The sequence below is a fragment of the Aptenodytes forsteri genome, unplaced genomic scaffold (assembly GCF_000699145.1).
Source record: "Aptenodytes forsteri isolate BGI_AS27 unplaced genomic scaffold, ASM69914v1 Scaffold159, whole genome shotgun sequence".
Classification (NCBI taxonomy): Eukaryota; Metazoa; Chordata; class Aves; order Sphenisciformes; family Spheniscidae; genus Aptenodytes; species Aptenodytes forsteri.
The window spans coordinates 872,784-892,501 of NW_008794747.1; the positions used below are offsets into that span (position 1 = coordinate 872,784).

The 19,718-nt window shown below is 37.0% G+C and overlaps 2 protein-coding genes across 2 annotated transcripts in view; one reads left to right on the plus strand and one right to left on the minus strand.

The window, feature by feature from the left end:
* RTFDC1 (replication termination factor 2 domain containing 1) overlaps positions 1-19,718 on the minus strand; it is a 33,625-nt gene that overhangs the window by 9,300 nt on the left and 4,607 nt on the right. Inside the window, exon 5 of the mRNA XM_009274075.1 lies at positions 18,155-18,233. Within this exon, the coding sequence (XP_009272350.1) occupies positions 18,155-18,233 (79 nt within the window). The remainder of the gene's footprint in view (positions 1-18,154; positions 18,234-19,718) is intronic.
* Positions 6,344-10,932, plus strand: GCNT7 (glucosaminyl (N-acetyl) transferase family member 7). The gene is made up of 4 exons (XM_009274051.1): positions 6,344-6,604; positions 8,008-9,039; positions 9,795-9,890; positions 10,656-10,932. The coding sequence occupies exons 2-4, from the start codon at positions 8,064-8,066 to the stop codon at positions 10,880-10,882; spliced, it is 1,299 nt and encodes a 432-aa protein (XP_009272326.1). The 5' UTR covers positions 6,344-6,604; positions 8,008-8,063; the 3' UTR covers positions 10,883-10,932.

The following is a 19,718-nucleotide window of genomic DNA, read 5'->3' on the forward strand; positions in this document are numbered from 1 at the left end:
CCCCCCCCACCAAAAACACCCCCCCCCCAGCCACTAGCTCACCCTCCCCCCCCCGGTGAGATGGGGGTATCAGAAGGGTAAAAGTGAGATAAAAAAATGTTGACATAACGACAGTTTAATAGGTAAAGCAAAAACAGTGCTCACAAGCAAAGCAAAACAAGGAATTCATTCACTGCTTCCCATCCACAGGCAGGTGTTCAGCCATCTCCAGGAAAGCAGGGCTCCATCACACGTAAAGGTTACTTGGGAAGACAAACGCCATCACTCCAGATGTCCCCCCTTTCCTTCTTCTTCCCCCCAGAAGCTTTCTGTTAATCTGCAAGATTAGTTTATAATCCTGCCTTTATCATTACTCTTCTGTTTTCTAAACAAAGGTTTAGAAAGGTTACTCATGTATTTGCAGTAGGAATTAAACAAATGAAAGGACATATGGTCAGTACTTTGACTACAGTCTGCTCAAGTGACGAACACAGTTTAAAAAAATGAATCTGAACATCAGCGGTCAGAGAGTCTATGAAGGAGAAGCAGGGGTTATAGAGATGCATATTAAGTCAGTCAGGCAGAATAATAAGTCACACACTTGAAATGGGTGAGTAGCCCAAATTTTTCCATTGCTACTCAATGAGCTAGTGTTAGAAATACCAGCTTGGTATGATCTCAGACACTTGCGAGTAAGAAGTCCAGAAAATCAAGACAGCCAATCAGTCTTCATATTGAGGCAGGAGCGACTGGCAGCTGTCTTGATTCTAAAGAAGTCCTACACATTCATTTCCAGTGGGGTGTTTTCCAAATACAGCATGAAAGACTGGCACCTCCTACAGGCTAGTGATTTAAAAAGTAATTTCTGCAATAATTTTTTAAAACTGATCCTGTTAAGCATACAAAAATAAGTGGAAATTTCCTCCAAGTAAAAGTTTATGTCAAAGGACTAATTTCAATACATGTTGCATTTTGAAAAAGCAAACAAATCCAGGTTCCCATCTGGAAAACACAGGTGGAACTGTTCTAAAATGAAAAGCATTTACAAGAAACGGGGAAATAAAGACAGTGTCCTCTTTCCATTCACTGAAACAGATAATTTTTTACCATGACAACAGCCAGATTACATTACAGAGACCAAACCCTCCTAAACATACTTTTAAGTACAGAAAGTTACAGGTATAGAACCAACTCCACCTTCCCAGGTTTCACTAACTCCAGTAGGTACGATTTAGTGTTGCATCATACATGTGCATCAAACATTTTTTAATTGTCGGTACTGTTGGATGCAAAGCTTTAATTCTGATTTTTTAAAAAGCTCACTATCCCTTCACGCAAAAAAGGAAAGATTTTTATCCAATGTTTTGAAATGCTGAGATAAAAAGCAGAAAGAAATTTCAGTTTTGCAAAGTCAGAAAGATTGTTCCTTCAGATTAAGGTCTTCTGGGGCAGATTTTTGTTTTATGATTATTACAGGGTCTCCCTTGGTGTACCTTGTTTATATTGGGACTTTAAATACATACAAAGGTACTTGCTGCAGTTCCTTGATGTTTTTGCAGCACCTTGAATAGAAGACATTCCCAAACGAGATTGAACTTGAAAACTATTCTGAAACAGACAAAAGCATTAGAACAGCAGCTTGCAGATCTGAATGCAAGATTCAATCTGTAATTGAAGAAGAGTGAGATGTTAACTGAAGGAGATGCTGGACAAGCAGCTTCATTTTTGTCTAAAAGCCCTTTCAGGGTCCAATTATAAAAGCATGTTCAAAACTGTTTATATATCTAAATGGTATAACATGCTTGCATTAAGGAATTATTTAAAGGGTGCGCAGGTATGATCAAAAAGTCTTCAAAAGTCTGACACTCATAAATTTATGTACCCTGCATATCCCGTGTATATACATACACACACACAAATCAACTTTACAAAAAACCAAAACAAGAAACAACCCGAAGACTTAAAATCATTAGAACAATAAAGGTATTACGAGCTGTAAAAGACATATTAGCTTAGGTATAAATATAATCTTTTAAACTTAAACTAGTAAAAGAAATAGTGAAATTATTTTTTCAAATAATGAAGACCTTCTAAATTTCAAGTCATTTTAATATAGTAGGATAGCTTATCTTTCTTAGAGAATAAAATACAAGAGGTTTTTTTAGTAATAATGAAATCTTAGTTTAAGATGATTTCCCGAACTCTAAAGTTTACAGTTTCTTCTCAATTTTCAGCTACGTAAGACAATGGTTGTACCGTATCTCTTTTTTTACAGCATCTAAGACTTAGTTCCATCCATGACTATTCCAGTCTTAATATAATACAAAAAAACAACAGGCAAACATATTTTCATATCTAAACATTTATATCAATGTTACAGTTTAATCTCTTATGAGAAAGGTGAACCCTCTTTCCCAAATTATAAACAGTAAGTTAACTCCTGCAGTCCTCCTACATATGACCATTACTAGGAAATGCATAAAGACATGAATACTTTCCCAAAACAATTCCCACCAGATTATGGAACATGTATGACCACAGCCTGACTGTCCCTCTTTAAATAGAGTAGTATTTAGAAAGAGGATTGAACAGACACCCCATTCAACCAAGGACCATATCACCGTTCATTTACCAGCCACGCAAGCTCATGTTTTAACTGTTACAAGAGACAATAATCTTTAACTAAAAACATGTTTTAAGAGGGATACTCTTCCAGAGGTTTATTCATTAGAAGTTCAGTAGTATAAGATTTGACGAACACAATTTTTGACATTGCCACCCTACTCAGGCATACAACGGGGCAGAGAGTAAATGATAACTTGGAAGCGTAGAAAGCCTCCTACATACTAATTCACAGAATGTGAACTTTCACTCAGAAGTTGTAGCACCTACTACAAAAATACTGTCCAAGCAGAAGCCTCTATTTACAGAGCTTTCCTTAAAGTCAATGATAATTTTCTATCTGCCATACCTGCAGCTGTGCCTTAGTTTACTTTGAGGTTTTCTCTCTGTTTATTTCTGACCAAGATGCTATTTTTATCTGAACACATCCAAAATACACCAGCCTTCTTACTCGCTTCTAGAACCCCTAAGCTTCCTAATTCCAGTAAATTTAAGCTGTTAACTTTTCAGTTATTAAAAACCCCAAGAATCTTTATAAAAGTGGTAACACAGTAAACATTCAGCTTTGGAAGGAGATATTTCATTTATTATCTTTTAGGCTTCCAGCTACTAGAAATGACCAGAGGCAATTCTTTACTATACTTATTTGCTGCAAATTGGAAAGTTTCAGCAGGCAAACAGTTAAGAACTGGGGGAGGAGGAGGAGGAGGAGGAGAGGGTTGGTTTCCTTTCCAGTTCTCATCATCCAGCATGCTCCGTTAGCAGTGCAGAGGTTAAAGCCTCTGAGGTAAAGCAATACTATTTATAATCATCAGCAATGTACTCTACATATTTGAAAGTCTGATTTCAGTCCTTTAAAGGCTGTCTCAGAAAGAGTGGCAACAGAAATTTGGAGAAGCTCAAGTTTTCTCTCATTATTGTGAAGCAGAGGACATTTCTGAAGCTAAACACCATTACTGCAGAATAAATATGCTAAGCATTTCGGGAAACCAGATGAAGTCTTAAATGAAAACATTCACGTTAATGTTTAACCCCTTTCACTTACACGAGATCTCTACACAAGCGACAGAATGAAGAATGCTGTCTGAATTCTGCTGAAGGAAAATGGGACTCGCTATTTATTTTTATTATGCTGCCGTCTTCTGGCTAATTTTGTACAAGGTAAGACTGAATAAATTAGATTGTAGGACTTCAGGTTTTTGCTTTTCTTTCATTACACAAAACATGTTGTAATTTTTGTAAAGTGAAAAATATTTTCACTTCAGAAAGACCATTTCTCTTTAAAAAATACTCAAATCTGCAATAAGGGTAATTTTTTTTTTTATTTTTGTCACAGATGTACAGTAGGGTGGAGGTCACTACTAGTATTGTTTGTATCGTAAAAATCACAATACTTATGAATATTTATTATGCTCTGTGCAAGTAACTTAATTTTTTTACAGCCCTATAACTTAATGGTTTAAATTGCTTTCATAGGATTTGTTTTAAATTGTTACGAGGTCAAATACACTACGCAAGAAAAAAACCAAACAGGAAAACAGAAAAAAATAGCAAAGATGAACAGGTAAACCTCCCTAAATCTGTTTAATATTTATCAGTAAATACCGATGCAATATTTTTAAGTAAGAATGATTTAAAATTTCTAAGGCAGTATTAATTGGGCTTGATGAAGAGATTTTTTCTTTTACTTGATATGTGTCACAACACAGCAGCAGACTCCACATGCTTACCCAGGCTTAAGGAAAAAGCAAAGCAAAGTAAAAAGCAGTTAAAAGCACCGATTTTAACATTAAGTTTTTAGGGGACTGAATATTCACTTGCTTATAAAGTGTCTACAGTAATGCCTGCATAAACACCTTTTAGATAAAAACAGACATAAAAAGATTTGGAAATAAGGAGTTAATGCCTTTTAACCATTTTATTAGAAGATGAAGTATTCCTAAGTCATTTGCTTCACTGAATTATAAAGTCATACGAACTAAATTTTATCTAAACATTAATATTAAGCAAATATAAAGAGTACAGACAAAATAGAATATTTAGAGGTGCAAAATCCTATGGTAGGAAGAAACAGTGAATTGTACAATGATTTGTTACTCTGAAATCCACAGCAAAGTATATAGCTAATGGGGTCTTGATGAACACCCATGATTTTTCACAGGCTTATTTTCAGGCATAAACATAATTCCACTTTTCTCTAGAGTTAACCTTTTTAATTGAGATGGAGGAGCTTAGGCTTACAACAACAATTTTCCGTTAAGTAATATCCATAAAAGCAGCCACAAAGGTACTTGAAAATCCCTACAAACAGGTTGTTTTTTGAAGAATGTCAAACACTACTCTTGGCACTTTTAAAAATTAAGTTATTTTCAGGCATAAACATAATTCCACTTTTCTCTAGAGTTAACCTTTTTAATTGAGATGGAGGAGCTTAGGCTTACACCAACAATTTTCCGTTAAGTAATATCCATAAAAGCAGCCACAAAGGTACTTGAAAATCCCTACAAACAGGTTGTTTTTTGAAGAATGTCAAACACTACTCTTGGCACTTTTAAAAATTAAGACAACTTCATCCTCCAGATTTAGAAAACCTATCCATAACATAGAAAAGGTTGAGTTTCAGAGAGACGTTCTGATAACAGTAAGTACCTATAATGGCACTCTTGCATAATAAAATTAAAAGGCAAGATAGGCATAGACTGGGTTATGCCTGGACAGTGGATCTTCTTAACAGTACGGTATCTTCCTCTTCAAGGGCAGGAGGAAATACTGTAGCATAGTCCTTGACAGCAGACAATAGCACAGAGGTTAGAGGATTATTCTAAGTGGCAAATTTCATACACAATGGGACTAACAGCTGCAATTCTAGCTCTAAATCTGGTAAAACACTAGCAGAAAGCCAATTCTTTCATTCTATAATATACCCTGAGGCTGAAAGATGTCAAGTTCTGTTCTCATAGGCAAGGCTTCATTATTTAGTCATTCCCCAAAAACATGTTAACACTGGAGTAGGAATTGTTTCTTCTTACCTGATAATGGGGTGTTTGTGTACTTTTATACTGCCATATAAGATATAGCTTCTAAATGCCACGCAGTTCAATAGGAAAAATCCATAGTAAACACTTAACAACCTGAAACATCCCTGGAAGCTATTTTTTGCAGGGTAATAAAAATTTAAGCGTATGAAACAAGTAGGTTATAGCTTGGTTCCCTAGGGAACTATCCTTTGCAACCTGTCCACAAAGATGTATTTAATGAAAAAAAAAACCAACAAACTGACAAGCGCACTCATTCTGTACAGACGCTCTATATTGTACGCAGGTATGAAGTCCCAAATATTTCTATAACGGCCCAGTGTCTTCAGTGTAATTCTTATGTCCAGAATAAACCTTCCCTGTGACATACCATAGAGACCACATCACATTCGCTAATTCAGAACAACCTCAATGCTCCTCCTGTAATTATTCACTGAGAATAAAACAGTTTTTCTGACTCCAGGTCCACAAAAATTAGTGCTTCCCTAACAGACACTCCCTCTCCCTAACTCCCGCTAATGGGTACATAACAGCCCTTATGCAAGTCTATTCTCAGCTCTGGTAGTCAGCTGGTGGTAGGTTACAGCACTGGTGTATTGCATTTTTACTGTGAAAATCCTGGCTTCCACCTTTCAGCGGCCTTCCTTTTTTCCTCCTTTCCCCACAATATCGAAAGGTTGACATGGATTTGATTTGCTGAAGTTTTTCATTCAAATGGATGAGAGACTCACATCATGCTTGTTTACCCAGTAAATGTATCCCTTAGGAGCTGTGAAGAAAAAATATTCTTCTGGAACCTGGTTTCCTAATGTTTTTCTTTGGCCTATGCATTCAGTGCAGACTGAAGAGCACTGCTGACAGAACATAGAAGCAAAATGGATGAACCTTCCACCTAACATACAACTCCACTTTCTGGAATGCTAAGTGGAAGAGAGGCATTCTTCCAGCATGAAATCCAGTGCGTACTAGTAAGGACAGTAAGATAAATACATTCTTTCCCAACAGCCTAGTAAGATTTTAAAATTGTGGTATTATAGAGTATCCATTCTCTTGGTTCAAATTCTGTATTTTCAATGCTTTTTAAATTCTATGCCTCATTTCTACTTTAACTGCAATGCCCTCGTTATTTTCAGGCTTCTAAGACAGATGTATACTGAGTTTTCATTAAAAAAGTATTTTCCACTTCTTTCTAATGAAAATGTAGAGCCTTCTAACCACAGTAGCATTCCTATAAAGAAACTACCTTTATAAAAAAATGCTTGTTCTCTGTTCCTATGTAATAACAAATACTTTGTGATGGGGACAGCTGCAAAGCATGAAATATTTACAGGTGAAATACAAATTTTGTTAAAAACAAATTCATTGAATAAAATAAGAGAAAATTAATTCTCTTTAAAATAAAAATAAAATCTTTCTTAATTTAATTATTAAGCTTAATGGCAGTAGATGGACCCTTCCCCCAACCCTGGAAATTTCTCTAGGAAGTTCTATACCAAATGCTTCAAGGATAAAGACTTCATGTAATTGCTGTGGGATTCTGGACTGCTGCACTCTCATTCTTCTGACTTTTCAACAAGATATACATAAGAAAAAAATCGCAATGGAAAAACTCCTATGCCAATACTGATGTAAATTACACAGTTATCTCTGAATGCTAATACTGGCAGTAGCGTACTTATGTCAGGATATGCACATATGCTAAAAATAAGAAGTGAGTGTTGTCCGCATGTTCTGTTTTCCAAAGCACTAATACAAAGATGTCAGAGAAAAAAAAAAATCTCTCAAAGAGTTAGAAACACTTGCTGACTTTATAAGGATAAAACCCAGTGCATTTTGCAGATTACATTTTTGTCTCTTCCTTTTGTTTATTTAATAAATTTTCTGCTGATTTAATTTACTGAATTCTGGTCCTCCGGCAGAACTTAAGGTTTCCCAGGCCTTAAGGAAATCTCAGCAGCAGCCCTCCCTTAGGACACAGTGCTCACACATCTTCCCTATTCCAAAGGTAGACCTTGACCAACCTGTGGCACTGGACTCACCTACTGGCACAAACATTGCCTCAAAATAGAAGAAACTTCTATCCGATGGGCTAAGCCCCCCCCTTGCTCAAGTAATAAAGTGTAAAAAGCCATTTTGGGTTCTCTGGATAATTTTGTTTGTCCTAGAAAGACTGCTTCACAGCTCTGCAGGTACCATTTCCAGTGGCTGAGCACACTGCAGCATGAGCATGCACACGGGCACACACACAGTCCCTCCTAGTAACTGGAAAGAGAGTAATCTCATCATTTATAAATGTGACACTAATATGTCATCTATTAAAAAAAAAGTCAAAAAGGTTTTCTTCCTCTCTTTATCTCACTTTTCCTTTCAGATAATCTGAACGCTTAAACAAACTACGATGAGAAGACAGTATCTGGAAAATAAAAGATGAACCCACTTGATGCAACAAAATCAGGATTTTTAGTGTGCATTGCTGTCTGTATGTTCATCTACACTTTTATCTACCTAAAGGATACACTTTCTGAAGAACCAAGCGAACAAAAATTTAATGCAAATATAGCAGAGTGTGGTTTTTACCCGGATGAACTTTGTTCAGCTCTTTTTGTGGGGAAAACTGCTGCCTTTAAAATTGGAAACTTTTGTCAGAATACCTACCAGCCTAAAACACTCAGCTGCATTCAGACTTCGTGCAACTGCTCCATGGTTTTGAAGACTCTGCATTTTATCACAAGACCACTGTCAGATGAAGAAGGAAATTTCTCACTGGCGTACATTATCACAATTCACAAGGAGCTGGAAATGTTTGTAAAGCTGCTAAGAGCTATTTATATGCCTCAGAATATTTACTGCATACATGTTGATGAAAAGTCACCAGAAGATTATAAAGCTGCTGTACAAAACATCGTTAAGTGCTTTGAAAATATTTTTATTTCCTCAAAAAGAGAAAACGTTGTTTATGCAGGATTTTCAAGATTACAAGCTGATATTAATTGCATGAGAGATCTAGTTCATTCCAAAATTCAGTGGAATTACGTTATTAATCTATGTGGTCAAGATTATCCCATTAAAACAAACAAAGACATTATTCAATACATCAAAAGTAAATGGAATGGTAAAAATATGACTCCTGGGGTAGTCCAACCACTTCATATGAAACACAGGACACAGGTTAGTTACAGAGAATATGTACATTCTGGAATGTCATACGTGTATCCAACAAAGAATATAAAAGCTAAACCTCCATATAATTTGACAATATATTTTGGTAGTGCCTATTACATACTCACTAGAGAATTTGTAGAGTTTACATTGACTGATGCACGTGCAAAAGATTTGCTTGAATGGTCAAGAGACACGTACAGTCCGGATGAACACTACTGGGTCACACTGAATCGTTTAAATGGTAAGACATATGTTATTTTTACTATGAATAACCCCTGGACCAACAGCATTGTAAGGTCTGCCATGGAGAGTTAGTGAGCTCCAATTCAGACCTTAACACCACCACTTAGTTGAGTTACCGTGCAAAAGATTTGCTTGAATGGTCAAGAGACACGTACAGTCCGGATGAACACTACTGGGTCACACTGAATCGTTTAAATGGTAAGACATATGTTATTTTTACTATGAATAACCCCTGGACCAACAGCATTGTAAGGTCTGCCATGGAGAGTTAGTGAGCTCCAATTCAGACCTTAACACCACCACTTAGTTGAGTTACATGCATAAAATGTTAGTCTGGAGACTAACAGGTCTGGAGAGTTAGTGAGCTCCAATTCATACCTTAACACCACCACTTAGTTGAGTTACATTGCATAAATATGGTCATTTCTTCAGCCTTGATGCTGCCCTTTCAAACAGTCACATCTCCTGATGGCTGAGAAACAAAGCTTGATTCCAGAAAAGTACTACTTATGGTGCAGACCATTAGCTACAAGGCTAGACAAATATTGATTTTAAAAAAATAAATTTTTTTGCTACGTAAAAGCTCATGCTTTCAAGGAATAAAAATAGCAATAAAACTGAGTGATGTCTATTCTTATTATGTAATTATCTGTAAATAAATACTTAACATGACTACATTTAAAGTCTTCAGCAGTGAAAATTTTCCCTGTAATAAGTAGAAAGAAATCTTATCAGAACCTTATGGTTTTAAAGATGCTCCAGGGGCTACACCAAATGCAGACTGGGAAGGAAACATAAGAGCCATTAAATGGAAAGATCAAGAAGGAACCATGCACAAAGGCTGCAAAGGTAATGTGAATTTTGATCATGAACTCAAATTTGATTCACTGACTAGCATTCATTCCAAATTACTAGCTATTAAATGTGCCACAGTGGTCATACACATTTTGTTTTGGAAGTATCAAATAAAACTGCAAGCCATCCTACTAAATTACTCCACTGTATCCAATCTAAACAGCTTCTGATATATGCTTGCAGAGATTGTCACAGTATCCATATACTGACAACCGTTCTTTCAACCTCCAATTACCAATGCATTAACTTGACTGATCAGTTTTCAGTGAAGAGTAGGGGGTTTACTTGACAAGTGTGTTTGTTAGGTACTTTCATCAACACTGGATTAAATCTCTTCAATTTGAACAATAATAAAAACGGAGAATAGTGCTGACCATATGGAAAGAATGCAAAAAAAATTTAAAATATGTAACTGTATAAACTCAGCACAGTAAAGTATTGCATGATTAAACAGATATCCAAATAGAAGTAGGAGATCAGAACTTCAGCATGCCCAGCTACAAGACACAATATTAAGCAGAGCAACATGTCAGTGAAGCAGCTGGAGGTAACATGTATCCATTTGTGTAAAATACAAAACCAAACCCTCACCTTTATGTTCAAAATCTAGCATTATCCTCCAGATATATTTCAATGATGCTCTATGTGAAATCAAAAGGTAATTTTTGTTAGTAACACTATAGAGTGAAACTATTTTTTTTTTAAATTATTTTGTTCAGCTTTCTGCTGCTTTCAGATACCTTCAATTTGTCTTTGCAGGTCATTACATCAGAGACATTTGTGTCTATGGACTAGGGGATTTGCAGTGGATTATTGAGTCACCTCATTTGTTTGCCAACAAATTTGAGCCTGCAACTTATCCACTTGTTATGGACTGCCTAGAGAGACGCTACAGGCTTAAAGTGCTGCACCAGGCAGAAGTCCCAATTGAAGATCACTGGCGTTTTCAGGAAGAGAACTACTTCAACATGAAGCTGAATGTTTGAGCTTAACTAACATCTAAACAAGTGTTCAAAATACTGACAGAAACCATTAACATTTTTAGCCATAGGCTTCACTCTGTGCATTACAGCATGAGGGTAAGCACAATACTGTACTACCAGTCTGCCAGTGAAATAAACAGTTTTTATTTATTACAGTAAGATAAGCCATTAGCAGTTGTTGCTCTTTAATTCTCAAAGAAAATGTGTCTAAAACTATAACTTACTGAAGACAAGGGGGAAGTTCATAATCCTTTAAGTGACTTATTTAATTGGAAAAATACATATTCCTCATGTCTGCAGCCAAAGAAGGACTAACTGGTATGAAAATAATAAAATGGAAGCAATGACTGAACAAAGATAAAATATGAAGAGCACAAATTAATCAAAGTCACGTCTACTGTATGTCTTATGAAATAGATTACTTTGAATAATGAAGTTCAGGCTAAAATTTCAGAGCTTGTAGATAAGCAAGTGACAACCAGTTTCAGACACAGTCCATTTCACTGGTTTGTTGTTTTTTTTTTTTTCATGGGCAGCTACATCTCTAATTTCATTGTGTAGCATGGCAACATCACTCTTGCACTACTCAGGCTTTGCTCCTAATGAAAAGGGGTGTGTGTGCCAGTAACAGTAGTAGGGGTCCTGCAATGCATGTTTACCTTTAAGTCCCTGTTTCTGAGTTTCTGTAGGAGTTTAGGGCAAGGAGACATAGGAAATTTGAGGCCAGGGAACAAAGGGAAACTGAGTGAAAAGCCATTTTTCAATCCCAGTGTACCTGACTGAGGGAAGCAAAACTTCCCTGAACCTTGCAACAGCCTGCAGCAACTGGAGATAACACCTAGCAGCGACCAGGACAAGCATCTCATTTCCCAAACCCTCTGCAGACCAAATGCAGCACTCGCTGGTCTACAGCAAGGAAGTGGCTTTCAACACACAACACAGGCAAAAACAGGGAACAGTAATTAAAAAAAAAAAAAAGAACAAGGATCCAGCCCTTTTCCAGGCAAGAGTTGCTCTTTCCTCTTCAGGGCTCCTAAATTAATCCTTTCACTTGTGCAACCAAAAAGATTAGGGGAATATGAGGAAACAGAGAGGATATAGGTGGTGGTCTCTCATACAATATGACAACTCTTCCATGGGATTAAGCCTCTACACCCTGTCTCCAAAGGTCTTTAGTTAGGTACTACCGATGGAAAGAAGCTAGGAGAAACCTGAATTATGAGAAGTAATTTCAAACTGTTCGTCCTCCTTTAGAAGTATTTTGGCAAGAATGCGGATGAAAGTTTCATTCCAGTAAATGCAAATAAACTCCCAATCATTTTGCATGAACTCTGATGCAAACTAGTAAAATACATCCTGTTACTTATAAGCTCACCTGATTAGAAACTACAAATTATAAATAACTGTCTAGGAGCAATTTAGATGTAAGCTTCAGTATGCACCCAAAACATCACTCAGTTTTTACAGGAAAACTGACTTACAGATTAAGCATTTTTCCAAAAAATCAAATGAATCAACAAATGACCCAACAATAGAACACGAAAGTTTCTTGTTACGAAGTTATTCCCAGGTTCCTGGAACTGTACTGCTCATTTTCCCACACGACTTTCTTGGAAACATAATTTCTTTCAAATGAACTTTAACCTAAAGAAAGACCATCTGGTCTCTATTTATTTACAGAAATTTACAAGCTCAACCCAAAGGCCTGTACTCAGTTTCATGTATAATCCAGGATTTATCTTGTGGCTAAATATTGCTGGAGATGCTTTTTTATGGAGGAAAATAAAGGAAAAAAAAAAAAAAAGAAAAGCACCATGCAGCATGCTCACACTGAGCTTGTTGAGAGTCCCGCTGAAAACCATTACTGAAGCAAATGGGTCTCTGGCATGTATTAATCATACCAATATTAATAATTAATTTCTCTCCAAACCACACCCAATCCACTGTAGGGCACTGACAGCATTTATGCACTCCATGTTGTTTTTTAAAACGTGAATGGAACATTCCTTGTTACCATTGTTGCAGCAAATCTGGTATCGAGCTTTCACCTTTCGTCACCATCACACAAAACAATTGTTGTGTCTCACTTCTGAATTGAATTAGAAGGATAAATTCAATAGCAAGGTGATATATAACATGGGCTTGGTTTGCAGAAACTGAACCAGTCAAATTGGGAAAAAAAAATCTGCACAAAAAACCCTCTCAAAATATAATTTAGGTATGACTTTACCCATATCAATCCCAGGAAATCACTGGAGCATGATCCTCCTTCCTTAAAGAATTTTGTATTTTAAACAAAATTTTACATATATAAAACCCTCAGAAAATCATAATTAAACCACCCCATTCTCAATCATTAAGAAACAGTATTTTACACATTATTCTGAGTGACCATAACCACATTATATTCTTGAAAGATTTTTTTACTTCTAACAACAGTTAAAAAATTAAGTAATAAAACTATGAAAGCTGAGAGCATTTAACATATATGAAAAGCATTCATTAAGTTCTGTATGCATTATTGTGTTATGAGTAGATCGATCACAACTTTTAAATTCAGCAACCAGTGTTTACTAACTTTTGGCGACTGTGGATCTAAGAGCATATAGCATCAATACAACCTTGTTCAAGGAAACACTATGCTCTATAACATACTGCACACACATTAACTCTATATCTGAAAGATGTATGCATAAGTTCTGTTTCAAAAAGCCTGAGGCACATGTTCAATAGCTCTATATCTAAGTTAAACATTTGACTAAGTGTTTTATATGGCACAGAGTTTAATAGTTAGGGTACTATTTCAAGTGTGTATTAGAGTCTGTTGACTCTGAAAACAATTCCAAAATGTTTTAAACTGATACAAGAAACTACATTTTAAAATGTAACCTTGTCCTTAACTTCCAGAGTGACTACCTGAACTCCCAGAAGGACTTCCACCACAGATTCAATAACCACTATCCTGTCTCCAAACTACCTCTAGCATGCTATTACACCAATAATAACTTCTTAGACAGGAGAGTCAACATCAAAAATTGGTTACGGTACCTTTTTCAACCCCCCAAAAGTGAGGTTAAATAGATACTATACACTGCTAGGTAATTCTTTTACTCCATCATTTCTAAAAGCATAATTTTTGTCAAATAGCAGACTTCCAAACAAGCAGGCACCAAAGACCGCCTATGCAAGAATCAGGAAGCCAGTTACAACAGAAGTTCCAAAACATTTAATCACTTTGGGCCCCACCAAAATCTAGAGACCACCACAGATTAGCACTAATTTACCATCTACAAGATCCCATCAAATACAAAAAGAGTGAGTAGGAACAGTCTTGCTTGTTCTTTTAATTTTAGTAGTCTGTTGGAGAATTAAACACAACAATAGGTAAGAACATCCTATTCAAAAGTGCAAATTTTAAATTGGCAGTTTTCCGTGACACATATAATTCTTCCTGAAGAACAGGAAGCAGGAGGCAGCAGAAAACTCCTGATCTTCAGGGCTTCTGCTACAGAATACACATCACCAGACTCCGTTATCTAGAAGCGAAGTTATTTCTCTTCCTGCTGATTGAAAGTCCTATCCTGTGCATTTTAGCATGTGACTTAGTACTGATAGTTTAAATTTTCTCTTCTTACTGTACAAAACCTCAAAAATATGGCTCAAACAAAATACACTTCTGTGTAAAAAGGTATTATAAGTTTTATTTGTATTCATAAGTTGCTCTGTTTTAGACAAAGCTCTCTTTCAACTCTTTTCAGTCTAAATAGTTAGAAGCTTCAAAATTTGTCCCAAGCACTTCATCTAACAAGCTCACTCTTCAACATAAACCACCACTAAAAAATTCTCATTGCTCTTTCAAAAACTCTTTGGCCAGAGAGTTTTATATTTTGGCGAGACAGTTCAAAGCATTTACCATTCAGGCAATAAAAGACAATCTCTCTCTCTCAACACTGCTACAGTGTCTTGACTGTTTGCCTTAGAGTTTTATTTTGGCGAGACAGTTCAAAGCATTTACCATTCAGGCAATAAAAGACAATCTCTCTCTCTCAACACTGCTATAGGAGACAATCTCTCTCTCTCTCTCTCTCAACACTGCTACAGTGTCTGACTGTTTGTTTGCCTTAGAGTTTTCACATTTTAATGTTATTTTTTTAACTTGATTCTTTCAGTATACTGCTACTTAAGATGTGAAGCAAGAAAGAAAAGTTTACTTCCAAGGGAGGTAAGTCACTTAGAAAAAGTCCTCACACATTAATTACAGTTGCCTTACTAAAAGTCCCCCATCCATGACAGTTCCCTCTCACATTCTTGTGCCTTTCTCCAGTACCAATACAGTCTTTTTACCAATTCCAGTAAAAGCAGATGAATACATGTATTTAATATTGTCAGCTCTTCGCGCAAAGTTTCTACTGAGGCAAAATACGTTTTTTTTGAAAGAGAACTCTGATAGAAAGACTGTTTCATCCTACGCAAAGTTTCTGCTGAGGCAAAATACGTTTTTTTTGAAAGAACTCTGATAGAAAGACTGTTTCATCCTCCCTGCAGCTAGACTCCATAAAGCCTTTCAAATCTAGTACTATAGCAAATACTGTCGAGATAAACCAAGGGATGCTGAATCCTTCATCTTGGGGTTTTCCATTTCCTTGAATTAGACAAAATCTGCATATGCATTCAATTTTTTTTCCTAAACACTTATTTTGTGATCTGCATATCACTGGGCAAACAGATTGCTTTATTTCTTGTATGAGCTGCCACAGAAAAAAATGAGAAGGAAACTGAGCAGTGAGACAACTGTCTGTGGGACTTCCCACAAAGTGGTAAGCATTCCCATGAGCTAAGCCAGAAGGCCTGGAAAGGAAGCAGCCCTCTGCTCTGAGCACAGGAAAGTAATTTCCTACAGTTTCATGAGGCACAACATTTGTGATATGCATCTTGTAGCATGTAAATATACGTTCATTACCTAGTTCAGATGATCTAGTTTAAAGTACATGAGTATGAAGGCGAGGACTGCAGAATTGTTGTTTGGGCTGCTGGATATCTGTATTCTCTGGTGAATGTTCTTACTGCATCATTACAGCATCTGTTTGACAAAGTCCTTTGGGAAACTGTTGCTGTTTACAATTTAGCAGACTATCAGTTCTGCTCCGTAGGCTCATAGGTGAAATTCATGCACAAGAATAGCTTGTTTTGAAAGAGCGTTCTTGATTTTCACAGTACTGGGGAAGAGAACTGCCACACAGCTCCTAGACTGACACTTCTCCAGTTTACATCCATGCTATAAACCTTGTCCCCTGGGATGAAGTGAAAACACAGATTCTGCTAGCTGAAAAGAAAGACTGAATACAGAGTGTAAACAAGAAAATACAGGACTATTCTTTTTGAACTACTCTTATCATGTCACTCTCCAAAGTCACATAACAATGCCTCTGCACGCACAGACATGGCAGGGGTGCACAGGGCCAGGCATCTGGGCACATGCTGGCAGACAGAAGGCAGCAAAGCCATGAAAGAAAATGCTGTGGCCCACATGGATCCCACAGGTTGGATTTCGGTTCAAAAAACATATTGTCATTCTTAAAGTACAGCAGTTAGCACCAGTAGAAACATATGTGTGGAAATCCACAACATTCAAACATTCTGCACTTCAGAAAATTTTGCATTTTGAAAGAACATGTACCAAAAGAGGATTCTATTTGTTAATAAACAATTTCTAATCCTAGCATATGTACAATACGCAACATCTCATTTTTTCTCCTTCTTCATTAGTTCTGGTTCATTTTACTCTATGCCCCATTGCTGCATAAAGACAGAATGTGCTGGGGGAATGCTGCTAATTAGTGCCTTGGATATAAACAAACTGTTACCAGAAAGCATGGCAACCAGTTCCCCATGATCCTATTAGAAAAGTTCTGGTCCCCTTCTTGATTCTGAATACAGAATGAGAACATTATCAGTACATATCCAAAAATCTACCAAATCACTCTTTGACCTTAATCAAAGGAAACGTAGACTAAAACATGTTCTCCCAGCTGGTTACCATTGTCTTTGTGCACCAAAATCCAATAACGAAAAGATGACAGACTAGATTGTATTATACCCACTTCATTATTTCTAGAAGCATCCTTCTGAATACTGTGACAAATTCACATGTGTGTGAAAAGAGTTGCATGCAAATATGAGGCTATGATAAATACTGATTATTAAAAAAATCCAGAAAACATGTGGGATTCATTTAGTTTTTTTAAGATTATCCGACTGGCCAAACCATGGACAAAACATCTAGTTCCTGCATTTAATAATCAAGTTACATCCATCTATCAACAAAAATTTAGATGCAAACAAAAAACCTCATTAAAAATAAATTAGTATCTGCCAACAGGAAAGCAGAGCCATGAGGACTAAACCAGTATTCTATAGAACAAAATTAGCACTGAATGCAGCAATATGAGGCTAAACCCAACTAACAATATTCCACATCACCTGCAACAACTTACCAAGAAAGTCTTTCCTTCACAGGTCTTGTTTAATACAAATATACTGTATGTTTTATCATATATCAGGGTGTTTGCTGAAAAATAACTCTGCCTAAATGTGGCAGCTATCACCACAAATCTCAATGATAATAAAAGCAGTGATAGGAAAAAAGAGAGTATTTGCAACTTTTATCATTGCCCCTAGCTACAAAGAAACCTATATAATGAGATCAAACCAGCACTGTAAAATGAAATGCAGTCAGTATTTTCTACAATAATCCATGTAATTGCTGAAAATTCTATGAAGAGTTGCCTGAAAAAAAGACAACGGCAAACGTCCTTTAAAAATACAGGGATCAAAACAAAACCTGAAGATGTAATCAGTTTAAACACATAGAAAAAAGGAAAAAAACCCAAACCAAAACAAATACTCCAAACCAAAACCAATCACCCTTTTTGAAACTGAAATTCTAACCAAATATTTGAAAAAATGAAATTTCTAAAGTAGTTGTTTCAAACCCAAACTGTCTATGAGAACAAAAGTATTCATTTTTTACAACTACTTAGAAACACATTTTTGTTAAAAAAAGGCCATCTAGAATCACTTCAGGCCATCATAAAACAGAACTTTTACAAGTTCCATTTCAATTTGCATATTCAGATAAACCCCCCCACTTTACAATAGTGGATGTGAATGCAATTGTATATACACACACAGACATTTATAACTATATCTATATATCTATCAGTGTGGGGGGGTCATATGTGACCCCACTGCTATTAAATCTGAAGAAAAACTCACCTTGTGACAAACTTCCGATTTAATTTCTTTGAGAGCACGTTCAGAGAACACACAGCCACAGTTTCTCAAGAAGCAAAACCTTCAAAGAAAAGACGACAAGACATACAGTCGTTTTTAAGAAACCCTGTGCCTAGAAGATATATTTGCAGTGCTGATTCACACAGAAACAATACTGCAATGGGCTAGCAGGACACAGCTAACTTCTCTTTACACTGTCTCGCAGCTAATCAACATATCAGCATCCTAACTAGGTACTTATTAATTCGCACAATGTTAAGAATAAAATGAAAAATATTGGATACATTAAACCACAACACGTATTTTGTTATTTCATTCTCAGTGTAATTCAGCATAGGTTTATGACCATCTCTCCAGGGGATCTTAGCAAAACGGATGCTCTTGAGATGTTTTTGTACATTTGCTATAGGTCTAAACAGGCTACTCTGGAATCATCACCACAATCTGTTTTACTACAAAGTTACACTGTTTGAATGGTTCCACCTTCCATGAAGCTTATTGGTTTCTGACTCAAGCTCTCCAGCAAAGCTGCCACAAGCGACCCTAGCCAGGGTCTGTTCTCCCATGTCTCTCCTCTCCGCATGGAAGATTCTTGCAAGACTATGTAAAGCAATTACGCACACGGTTCACGTGATCTCCCCTTCCCCAAGAGCTACTGTTAATCCTTTCCTCTCTATCACCCTCAACTGAATCAAAAAATACTAAGGTGGCTCTGGTAAAAATGGGTTTACTTTTCAGGTTCTCTCTTTAATTCCACCTGAATATTTCCCAGCTAATCACTCTCTGGAGGAAGAAATACTTCGCAACTATCAAAGCTGTGAACCCAGCCTTTTCTCACCCATCAGGGTTAACATGCACAGAAAAAGAAATTGCTAATTTGCCCAAACCAGGATGCAAGGAAATGTCCTTCCTCAGCCCAATAAAAAACAGATACTATTGCAGGATTAGAATAGGCATACAATCCATCTCCATTCTGATTCTAACTTCATAGGCTGGCCAAGAGGGCTTTAAACTAAAGTTGCTGGGGGAGGGGAACCTCCATCCATCCCACTCCTACCAGTTTGATGCCAGGGCCAGCAATAGATGCCCAGAGCCTGGAGAAGGATCACAGGTCAGCAGGAGAGCACCTGAAGAGCAGAACAAAGGAATTCCAGCCACTCCAACCAGTAAGTCAGCTTCATCGGGGGCCCAAATTAAATGCCTCTATGCAAGCACACGTAGCATGGGGAATAAACAAGAGGAGTTAGAGATGTGCTCACTCCTGCAGGGCTGTGATCTTATTGGCATCACTGTGATGTGGTGGGAAGGCTCCTATGATTGGAGTGTTGGAATGGAAGGATACAGGCTCTTTAGGAAGGACAGGCAGGGGAGAAGAGGAGGAGGTGTTGCCCTCTATGTCAGCTGGAGTGCATGGAGCTCTGCCTGGGGGAAGGCTCCGGAGTGTTGGAATGGAAGGATACAGGCTCTTTAGGAAGGAGGAAGGACGTCGCCCTCTGTGTCAATGACCAGGTGGAGTGCATGGAGCTCTGCCTGGGGATGGATGAGG